This window comes from Cyprinus carpio, chromosome B1 (genome assembly GCF_018340385.1).
Source record: "Cyprinus carpio isolate SPL01 chromosome B1, ASM1834038v1, whole genome shotgun sequence".
Lineage (NCBI taxonomy): Eukaryota > Metazoa > Chordata > Actinopteri > Cypriniformes > Cyprinidae > Cyprinus > Cyprinus carpio.
Window position 1 is genome coordinate 9138169 of NC_056597.1, and position 12312 is coordinate 9150480.

Genomic DNA, 12312 nt, shown 5'->3' on the forward strand with positions numbered 1-12312 from the left:
TCAGTTTGCCATCATTGGAATAAATTAGATTTTAAGATATGTTCAAATAGAAATTTTAAAGATATTTTAAATTGAATAATACTATTCCACAATATGACTGTTTTTTTACTCTATTTTTTTTATCAAATTCAGCCTTTCTGACCAGTAGTGTACATCTTTTATTTTTCTCAGAGTTGAGGACTCCCACATCGTTTGTGTGCCACTCGCTCATTTGTCACAAGCATGCGGCAGTAGATTTGGTCAACACTGGTGGAGTGTCCTGCCAGTCTGGGTTTCATAAAACAGTAGAAGTCTGATAGAGATTTGAGTAGGCCGAGTCGGAACAGATGGGCCAAGCATGGGGCACTGGTGGGATCATGTTGAAGGACCACCATCAAAGCTGCTACACACAGCACAACATGCTCGTGGCCCATTCCTCCCTTTCAACTCATTTGCAGTAAAGCCCAAGATGCAAAATCAGAACGAAGCCCCTGCTGCAATTTGCACTGACATATGGGAGGCAAATCTATGGGTCTACTTTAGGTAGTGCCGTTGGCCCCTACTGGAACCGTTTACAAATAATTAGCCTAAGGACAGGAAAAAAAAAGAATGAGAAAAAGAAAATCCATCTGTGGTCTAACCCTATGCTAACCTTTCAGAATGGGAAACTTTGTGTGATCAGAATGAAATTTGGGAGGCCAAGCATAAAATGGACATAAATGATGTGGTTTATTTGACATTATCCAATCCGTTAGACCTCATAGCACGCAGTGCAGGTTCCTTCTGGTCTGAGGAGGAATCAGAAAGAGATGGTCATGGATGATGAAAGGCATGTGTGAGTGTGCGTGTGATGGGGTGGTAGTGGTGTCGGGAGTGTGTGTGTGGTAAATGAATGCCTCTATGATGAAAAACCAGCGTTACGCACAGGTCAGGGAACAGCTTTGGGTCACGCTTTCTTGAGAAGCTTGCTTTTGCCATACTGATCACTAATCTGTGTTCTTGATAGGACTGCGCTTCCTGTAAGAAACCAAATCCAACACCACACCGATCCATTTCCTTCCCTAGAGCAATGTCTACAATCTTGCTGCTTAAAAGCAGTATCACTCTTTGGCTTTAACATGAAAGAGGGGAAACATTGAAGAATCAAGTGTCGTGTTAACAGTTATTGAACTAATCCAGCTTCCTGACTTCTTTGCGTTACTGTACTGTCTGTAGGTAGCCATTATGGGATGGATGTGTTTCTCGTTGAGAATGAGTATTAATGTAGACAATCTTTAAGAAAGAATGGATGATTAAAGGAATATTCCAAGTAAAGCTCAGCCGACAGCATTTGAGTCATAATGTTGATCACTTCTTTTCTTTAAAAAGGTTACGGTGAGGCACTTGGGGCCAATTTTTGGTGGACTTAAAAGCAGAAACGTGAAGCATTTTAGTTTGTAAATACACTTACAATACAGTAATTCATGTGTTAAAACATGTATTATTTGAGCAGGTTAAATCATGTTTCTAATCATTTTGATGTTTACATTATGAAGTTGTCCAAGTTGTAAATTCAATTTGATATTTTTTACATTTTGAAACTGAGTATTTTAATGTTTGTAAATTGGTCTCATTCACTTCCATTGTAAAGACTTCAGTGTAGGCCACCTTTTTTTCTTTTTTTTTTTTTTGAAGGACAAGTCGAAATTAGTTTGTTGTGGTTATCAACATACCATTATGCTGTCAACTGATCTGAACTTGAACTGCACCCGGAATATTCTTTTAACAGGAAAAATGTATAAAAGAGAAACAACTGGAAATAAGAGGCATAAAGATGGAAAGAAAGGATGAAATTAGTAAAGAGCAGATACACAGATATCAAGGTGAAAGATGAAATGGTAGGGAAGGTGGATGTGACTACGTTTGGGAAAAATGGAGTGATACGAACAGAGGCAGGTAGTCAAACTGAAGCGGCGTAAAAGACAGGAATGAAGGAAACTTCGTGTGGTCCAATGGCAAAGGCCAATGATTTAGAGGTTGTTGATCCCGGGCAGGCGGCCCAGTGGCTAAGCGCAACCAATGACTCACTCACTCTCTCACACTCACTGGGAGCTGGCTCTCTAAGTCACCACACTTAAAACATCCTTATGTGTTTAGAGTCATTGAAGTGGAAACCAGGGCCTGCACCCATTGCTGGAAAGAGCTACTGAATCCCTCTCTCGCGCTCTCACTCTCCAGAATGTTCATAAACAGATGGCCGGACCTCATTAGCCATGTCACAACTACTGAGAACATCATGAACACATTGCATTCTCTCTGAATATGAAAGCCTGAACATGAACCCATAGACAATTACCATTAGTGCTGAAATAAGAAAGAAGGAGAGTAGGTTAAAGGAGGGGTTTTCAAACTTTTTTCATGCCACAGTCCCTCAAATATGACGATCCCCTTGAGAGGAACACTAAAATATAAAGGCAGCTATATATTTTTATGTACAAAGTCCCATTTATACTTTATGAGAAAAAGGTTCTATTATAAAAACAACATGTTTGCACAATTGTATAATTGGATTTCATATTATTGCTGTACTGGAAGCTGAAATCATTTGGGCACAACAACATATCCACCACAGAAATTAAATGAAATAAACAGACTTTGTATGTACATTTGGGTTCAAACATTTTTGTTTCAGTCTACATGCCTTTTATTTATGATAATTGAATTCAGAGTCAACACTTGCTGGTGTACATGTTATTTTAGTTCACTTTTGGCCTGTGTTTCTCATTGTACATGCAGTTCTTGTAAGGATTTACCATGATGGAGACAAATTGTTTGCCGTTCTCCTCTCTGCTGTTAAACTGTGTTGTGTGCAGACATTTGAGGGTAGCGTAATACTCAGATAGGCGCCACTTAAGAAGAACATTGACAAATGACTGTCGACAGGACATTGTCACCTTTTCTCTTGCCTCTTAAGATATTTGCTTGAGTGAGGTTTGCCACCTCTGATCTGTGAGTTCAAGGGTGTTACTGGATTCTGTGTGGTCAGGGACTATCCACCCCTTGGTGGGGAGTATTTTTCTTCGAGGTCTATTGGACCAGAGCTGAGCCTTGTTATTGCTGAATGAGACAACAGATCTAACCCAGGGACTTTCCCAAATGACAAAGCAAGAAATATCCTGCCATCTCCAACCTCAATTGACAACTATATATTAGGTTCTGGTCAGGACATAACTTCTCGTATAAAACCAAAAAGGATAGTGCATAATGTTGTTAACGTCCTCGGTACTAAATCAGAGCATATGTGAAATTGCGGTTTCACTTGAATTTGAAACTTTAAGAGTTTTCTCATAACAAAAATTCATTTCGCCATCTGTTGCTTGTTGAAATGGGGACCTGGAAAGGGTTACAAATTACTCATAATGTCTAATAGAATATTACCAATGGTGTTGTAATAGTCACAGTGTGTTTGTCACAACAGCAATGCTGAAAATGAGGTTTGAATGCATCATTTTAAAACTCATAAATTCTCATAGAGTCACGAGAAAAAAATTGGAACAGTAACTCTCAGATATTTGTGGATATATTGTATGTTGCCTTCTAACATGGTAAGTAGCCATGGTATCAGTGCAGCAGGATGCCAGTGGAAGAATATTGTAGCTTCTGCACAATGGGAAGGGTTATATCTCTCCAAACAGATGTATACCGAAACCACAGCTGTATCGCACATGTCTTTATGCCACCCACCAATACTGGACTGATCACAAACCGGTCTAAGCCATCTCTCAAGGACCTCTGCATGTGAATCATTGTGATTTTTGCAGTGCAAAAGGACAGATCAAATAGACCGGGCTCGCTTCTGAACGCAGAACAGGCCTGGTTGGATATAGTGGCAGGCTGTTCAACGCTCAGGGCCATTTCCATAATTACCCAACAGTCCAATCACTGTGGATTCCTGCAACTCCTGATCTCTGCTGATAATCAGCCAGTGTTCTGGTCAGCGTTGGACCCCCAAGGATGAACAGGTGCGGTAATGCGTCTGATTGCAACTAATGCAACTGAGGTCTGTTCAGAGAGGACATTCCCCTCTGGACCTGCAATCTGAAGATCTCTCTATAGATGAGAAGAAAAGAGGACTTGTCCTGCATTTGGCTCAGTCTTATCAGAAACCCTCTGAAGAGCAAGAATGCCAGACATTCTCACAACTCTGTTAACGTAAGAGTGTCGGACACTCAGATCAACAAACTGTCCTGCTGTAGCCCCCTGTTCGCCAACAGAGCACTTGGATGTTAGCACCTAATAGAAATAATTAATTGAGCAGGCACATAAATAAATAAACAATACATGAGAGATAATGTATTAGCGAAATAAAGTTTTATGTTAACTCATATGTTGCATTTAGGCTATTCGATAACAATTGCTCCATCTAATGACTTTGAACTAAAGAGCAAATGAAAAGGATATTGAACTTTGAATTTGCATAAAAGACTGATTTTCGTTGTGAGAAAAAATAATTATGGGAAAAAAATATTGATCATAATTTACTCCATGTTGTTTTGTCTCTTGATCCCTTTAAATGTTCAGTAAAAACTCAGAAAACTGTTATATAAAATGTTAATATCCTAAGTGGTTTAGTGATATTGTAATTCATATTTATAATATTTTATAGTAATAATTGTAATTAATTTATTAGTGTGTACCATGAGCTTCAACGTGTAAAAATAGTACTCCTTCCATTTTTGAGCACAAACAGAAATGCTGAAAAGTGCAAGCAGCCACACATGCAAAGAGAACAGAAGACATTATAGAGCTCTTAAACATGGAAAATAAAGTCTTTACATTTCTGCATTTCATTTAAATTCCATTGCTATTTGTCTTGATAGTACTTGTGGCATTATGGAAAGCATCATGATGACTTTGGATGAAGTTCATTAAAAGTGGTCTTTCCAGTAACTGCGGTCAGTAACAAGGCAGACCACAGTGCCACACACAAAGACAAGTCAGTGCGACTCTCATGTCAGTGAAATAATGCAATAAACATGAACTGAATAAAATATAATGCAACATAAAAGATTAATTTTATCTACATTTTACAGTCAATACAATGGTAACAGATTTGAACTGTAATGACCAAATGGATACGGATAAACATGCACTCAGTAAAATGTGCACTGATCGCAATGTAACATTATTTTCCGTGAACATGACACTTAGTGTGTATAATAATTTTCTTTACTTAACATGATGACGCGCGTTCCCGGACTGGATAGACGTCATCGTGCGCGTTCCCCTTCTCGCGCGCTGGTTAAAAAGAAGGTGGAAAGAGCAAAGGGAAACATGTGAGTGCACTGAAGAGCATGCAACAGACAACTTACTGCAACTTTTGATCACACGCATCAACCTTTGTGCACCAACGGGATTTAACTTTTGGGAAAGGAGACGTACAATTTCTGTATATAGGCTAATCCGTTCACTTCTTGTTTTTTATTTTTATTTCTTATTTAAACACAGTATCATGTTTTTTCCACTTTAACAACATCATAACCAGCACTTGTCTTAATTTATTATCGTAATTTCTTTCTTTTTTCGTTCTTTTACTATTTAATTTAGACTGCTTTAATAGTTGTTTTAGTCAAAATCTGTAATTCTATAACAACTTTCTGGACGCGCGTGGGGACTGTCATACAGCAGTCCTGATTTCTGAGCAGTCGCGTGCTCCGCGTTTGGTTTAATCCCTCTGAAAATGATGCATTTGAAATTTGTGCTCTTGTTGGCCATCGCGGCCAATTTTTGGGAATGTAGTGATGCGAAATTCGACGAGAAAGGAGAATTAAGTCCAAGGAGGAGGAGATGTTACGATGGAAGTCTGCCGAAACGCCTGAAGAAGAAGGAGAGAAAACAGCCACTGGAGGGAAGCGGCGGAGGGGAGGTTTGTCACAGGCTCTATCCTCGCGTGTCCTGCTGTCCGTCCAGAAGAGCTCCGTATCAGATCCTCCATCGGAGAGATGCTCGGGTATGTTCAGGCTTCCTGCAGCCTCCAACTGACCTAGTGATTCCCACGCGTGTTTTGTTATGGCATTGATTTTAAGATGTTTGCAACAGCAGTATGCAGTGGGATAATGGTTTATCTTGTAATGAATATGGATACATATGCACACTGTGTGTATTGAAGGCGTTTTGCATTAAAAACAGTCAGCGAGACGCACGCAGCGCAGAGTAACAGAACGTTTTAAAAGTTGATAAACGCTGATAAACACGGCAAGATCGTTCGCAGTGGCTAAATACGTCCGTCTCGCGCATGATTATGTAGAAAAACAATTAAAAACAGCTCGGACCGAGGTTAGAACGCGTGCAGTGCTGTTCACTCGCGAGCACGAGGCGTATGAATGAAATCGCTTAATTTTCATGCTCCCTTGCTGTAATATTATGTTTCCGAAATCGGAATCGCTTTTAAAAGCTGTGCTCCTGCAGTTAAATGTTTGTATGTATAGATTAGAGGTTTTGCGCAACTTTTCACGCTGATGTTACAGTGACAGCATGTGCTTCTCGTAGTGATGGATATAAATTTACATAAAACAGATGGGAAACAAATGTCTCTCGCTCGGTAATGAATCGCACCTTTCTAAAGCTTTCCATAGACGTGAGAAGATTCAGCTCAATAGTTTTATCAATTAACGCATTCTACGCCGAGAAATCGCTCTCTTTTCTCATGTAAACAACCGCCGCAATCTACATACGCGCGGCTGGGTGGCATCGCACGTCGGTTTGTGACAAAAAGCCATATTGCATCATTTAATTTGCTCAAGTCATGCAAATAAGAGCAAGGCTGAATGGAACAAAAAAGAGTCGACATCTCCTCCTCCCCACTACACTGCCCACACACGGAGTCTTTTTGCTTATGGCAAAAGAATAACAACAACACCATTGTGTTTGTTAGTTTCACTAATGGGTGAAGCTGGAGAACATCATTCTCCCCGAGTCCTTGGCTCTGTCCAAGTGTTAGTTAATGCCTTTGAGTGAGTATTTGTCCTGCTCCCCACCCCAAACTTACTAACACCAATTCCCAGAGGGCCAAAATGGTTAAGCTGTTTAATACAAGCTTACAGGTTTTGTGGGGAAGTTAGCTCAGTTGTGGCTGAACTGCAAATTCCGTGAATCATGTCAGGTGTTATGGCCTGTTTGTTTAATCTTACGGTTGTGGTAACTTCGATCATCGATCGCCTTTTTCTGGCACCTCAGTGAGAACTTTTGAGCTGTAGTTGCCCTCATTGTTTGTCGCTAAATGACGAGCCATTGTTTTCAAATGAGTCTTTGTGTTTACATTTGTTTGTCAGTTCCAGTGACAAAGGATATTGTGTGCCGTGATGCATAATCCCAACATCTGCTCAGATTTCGCTATTTAAACATAACTGTCATGACTTTTCATGCCGAACCACAGTATTTCAAAACATCTACTATTAAATAAGTAATGGACAGTTGGACTGAAGCTCATATATGCCTCCTGTTTGCACTGGCATGTTTCAGCAGTCGTTACGTATGGCCCTAAAAGGCTGTGATGTAGACCGTGGTGTGATTTGAAGCAGCTTTGAACAACTTTTGGCATTTTTTGGAAAACACAAAAAACAAAGGTCCTCTTGTTGCTGGTGAGGGTGATGGCAACATTGGAGCCCATCCCAGCAACATATGGGTAGAGTGCATGGTTGAGAGCACACAAATGCTTCTCTCCATGGACCATGTGCCAGTCCATGGCTCACTAAATCAATGGGCAGTTTAAAGCAGGAGAGTTGCCACTCACAGACCGGGCTAACACACCAACCTCTGCGAGACTGAGAGCATAGAGCACTTGAAAATTCACATTCCAAACTCTTTGGTTCATATGGAGGTGTCAATACATTTTTTGGACACCGTTTTATCTTCCACCCACAAAGATGGTTTTGATCCACTCGAAAGAATCGGGAGAATCAAAATCAAAGAAATCTGTCAAAATGGTTTACTACGCAGAGCAGTGGGCTGTCTGCTGGGTGTGCTGGTCTAATTGACTTGGACAGACTGCTAATTTGTTGATACCAGCACGGGAATGATGTGCCCGTCTATCTATAAATTGGTGTTTACACATGGACCTCACACAGAGAGAGGGAGGTTTACCAGACTGCTGCGGCACAGGCGCATGTCTGGGGAAGGGAGCAGATTACATTGTTGTTTTATTACAGCTAATTTGTTACATAAATAAGCCTGCTCATTTTCTCGGCCCTAATCTACTGTTTACTTTTGTTTGGTGACTTAAGAAACATTTTGAGTATCCTCATTTCGGTCCGTTCACTCCAGCATGGGTTCAGCTGCCATGCGAGGTGCAATTTTGGCTTGCTGTTTGTGAGCTCAAATAAACAAATCAGGAGAAATCAAGTCCACATGGATGTGTGGTGTTTGTTAAGAGAGATGTTTAGAATGTGAATTGCGTCCAATTAACGAGAAAACATTCCAAAAATGTGTGTCAAACCACCTAGTTTGATTTTTCTTTTATTATATATATATATATATATATATATATATATATATATATATATATATATATATATATATATATATATATATATATATATATATATATATATATATATACACACAATACACAGTCATTAAAACTTGGATTAGCCATTCAATTAGAACGAAAGTTCTAACCTTTGTTGGTTATTTTTTGTTCCTCAGATCTTCTCAACCAATAACACAGAGTGTTCTAGACTGCTAGAGGAGATTAAGTGTGCCCATTGCTCACCACATGCCCAGATGCTCTTCCACTCACCCAAACTTGAAAAGGCACCACACAGAGAACAAGATCTACCCCGCTTATGTCATGACTACTGCCAAGAGTTCTACTACACCTGCCGGGGACACGTACCAGGTAAAAATCAAGACCAATGCAAGAGTTTTATTTAAAGAACATTAACTTCATCAGGAACATCGCTCTTCTGACTCCTGTATTGCAGTTATTCTAAATCCAGGTGAACAAAGGTTAATGCATCAGACCGTAAAGTCGCATTGTGGGAGAAAGCAAAATATCCGTGGCAGCTCCTGAACAGCAAAGTTACTTTGAAACGGAGAGATTTGTTAATCTGATGTTCAAGAAATGCCATTCAGGAACCACTTGTTGCTGTTTCTTTCGTTCTTTTTTTACTTTGCAATGACTTGAGCATCACAAAAGGCCTTAAATTATTGGTATTATAGAAATATAAATGATAAAAATGTGATATTTCAAATAAATAAACTAAATGAAGAACTCGAAAAAACCCAAACAAAGTTCTAAAAAATGTAGCTGTAAATGAATGATTTTATGACCTGTTTCTTCCCTTCGGTCCTTTGGCAAGCATCTTATTTTACGTCAACACAGCCTGCCAAGATGTGTTTGGTGTATATGTGCGTGTGTGTGCGCAGTCTGACTACGGTCTAGACATGACTGACAGTCACACCTCACACGACACACACTTTACAGGATGCAGCGGAAAACGATGCCTGTTCAGGGCAATGCTCACATAATCAGTTTGTTTTTCTTGGTGGCAGCCTACATTCAATGAAAAGACAAACATTAAGGCCTCTGAAACATAAGTGGGGGGGGGGACAGATGGCAGTGGGGAGGAGTCCGAAGACCTGAAAAGCTCTAAGCCATCATGAGGTTTGTATTTTCTCCCAAACATGAATGACATCAGGAGCAAACATCCAATAGCTGCTCTATAGTGTTGCAACATTCGCTGCATGATGCATTCCATCAGATGGAATGGTATGCAAAAGCTGGCCTCCAGACCAAACCTTCTTCCTATCAGCGCAGCCATAACAGATTAGATGGGGGCCGATATGCAAACAGAGAGAAAATGCAAGCCACACGCACATACGCACCCACGGAAATGCGAATAGACCGACAAAAATGAGACACTGTATTCATACAGTTTACCTTTTAGTCTTCCTCTGCTAAACAGATAAATAAGGGTGTGCTGTCTGTTGCGACTCTTTGTAGAAGGAGTAAGCATATGGGAAAGAGAGAGAGAGAAAATAGTGGTAAATACTCTGAGAACAGGAGCTGGGGCCAAAAGACTCTACCCCCTCCCCTCTCCCCCTCCCAAATCAGCATATGTGGTGACGAATGACACATTTATTTTTCTACAAAGGTTGTGTATATGTAAAACTGCTGAAGTGCATCAAGATGTCAAGTACTTTGGGTGGCCACCCAGGTTGCTTTGGAAGATAACCAGATGGAAGTATAACTATAGCGCTGAGGATGTGGAGTCTCTTTCTCTCTGTCCTGTTTTTTGTAGGCCAGTACAATAAAACTAGAGCATATTGTGGAGGGGCTGAGACCGTAGTTGAGGCCACACAGTGTTTTCGCCATGTTTAGGGAAGTTATAAATTGTTCAAATTAGACAGTCCTTTAAGTTCATGTGATTTATTTCTATCCATATTTTTTAACCATGTTTTTAAACCATGATTGCACAATGGTTTTCAACAGTAATAAAAGTGCCTTCATAATTTCATGGTGTTTGCTTTCAGTTCCATGAGATTAAGGAGAAACATTTCAGTTCCAAATATTCATTTTACAGTTGTCTGTTCAATGTGTTGATGATGAAGATTAAACTTTGAATTGGTTTGGTTAAATAAGGTTAGCTTTTAAATAAAAAAAATGCATAACATCTAAAATATTCAGCAAAATCTAATCAAATGAGAGGTTGGGAGGTTAAGACTCGACCTGTAGCAGATATTGGCAGCAAAAAGTAGTTTTGGAAAGATATATTCACACCCCACATCAGCAGACACTTTTTTTGATCCCCATGACCTCAAAGATATAACAGAGATATATACAGTTTCCCACACTCTTGAAAAAAGATTACAAACGGGGTTTTTGCTATACAATAGAAGAACCATTTTGGACTTCCCAAAGAACCTTTCAGTGAACATATAGCGAATATTTTTTTTTCTTTGTGTAAAGAACATTTTAATAATCTGAATAACCATTTTTCATTACAAGGAACCCTCTGTCCATTGGAAATACTGCATTGATTTTAAGGTTCTTCATGGAACCATAGATGTCAAAAAAGAACCTTTATGTTTAAGTCATGAAAAACCAAGTTTATTTTAAAATTTTGTTCTCTAAGGCTTAGAAATGCTATGGTCTTTATAAATACTCTTTTATTTTATATTGTTCATTTGAATCAGAATCGTTTGAACTGGTTCCAACATTAGTCTGAATGAAATTTGAATGCTTTTTTACTTTATTTTATCCATCGATATGAAATATGGACATGGAAGGATACGGAAAATCATGGAGATTCAAAAGTGTGGGAACTGCATAAAGATTCTGTCCTCTCAGCTGCTATTGACAACAACTCCCAGACCCTTACCGCTCACACCAGCAGGCCCAAGATAACCACTGCGGTTTGTGTGTGGGTGGTATGGCAGTGTGAGTGGAGGTGGTGGTGGTGGGTATGTGTGTTTGATCTCACTGTTGTGTTTAGATGTTTAGGGATATCCTATCACCTCTGTTGTTGGTGCTGTTGCTACCCTCCCACACGCAGCCCCCTTCCTCAAGTGGCACGGGGGGCTCGTTGGAGATGAAAGGAAGGAGAGGAGTGTGTTTGTGTTTCTATCACTGCTGTATTTGCTCTACTTCTCCCCATGAGAGGGCTTAGCTAAGGTGGTAACCATATCAGTGAGGTTTTTAGGTCACAGCAGCTGCCAAACCGAGTCCTGTTCTCTCTCCTTGTTGTTGTGCTGCTCATTCAGCCAAAAGGTTCCTAGAAACCGACTGTGATTTAATTGCCACACAGTTAATTTTCCAAATTTTTATTGCACATTCCTCAACTCTAGATGTCTAAATTATGGTGAATTTATTTTGGCTAAGATTGGAGAAATAAATAAGGGTGTTTTCCGTGAAGGTAAGCAAGCAAACTTAATCTCTTAAATATAATCAATCAGTTTGGGTGTGTACTTATCATTTATTTGGATTTGACCTGCAAGTTTGTGCTGAAAGATATAACAGCAAAGGAGATACGGACTGAGCGTTTGGCATTTTTGGGTTTAATTAAACTCACAAACTTTCCACATACGGACCACACATGTCTGAAGCGGTTTGTAATACCTCACTGTGGTTCAACCATCACATAATTGTAGCACCCAGAAGTGTGTATCATTGTGGCTTTGTCAGATATAACCGTTTTTAACAAATGGTTAAAGGTCTGGTGTCTGGACCGATATGAATGACCATGACTTGCACTTGTCCGATATGAGAGGCAAAAACAAATGTCTTGATTTGAGACTCAGTACTTCATAAATGCACCATAGTCAAGATAGGAATTAAGCTTGGCTCCGGAATCA

The 12312-nt window shown here is 39.7% G+C and overlaps 1 protein-coding gene across 1 annotated transcript in view; it reads left to right on the forward strand.

The window, feature by feature from the left end:
- The first annotated feature begins 5279 nt into the window (after positions 1 to 5279).
- The window catches only part of LOC109070516 (hedgehog interacting protein), a 32094-nt gene continuing 25061 nt past the window's right edge, over positions 5280 to 12312 (forward strand). The window contains exons 1-2 of the mRNA XM_042716499.1: positions 5280 to 5968; positions 8662 to 8854. Of these exons, the coding sequence (XP_042572433.1) occupies positions 5699 to 5968; positions 8662 to 8854 (463 nt within the window). The 5' untranslated portion in view covers positions 5280 to 5698. The remainder of the gene's footprint in view (positions 5969 to 8661; positions 8855 to 12312) is intronic.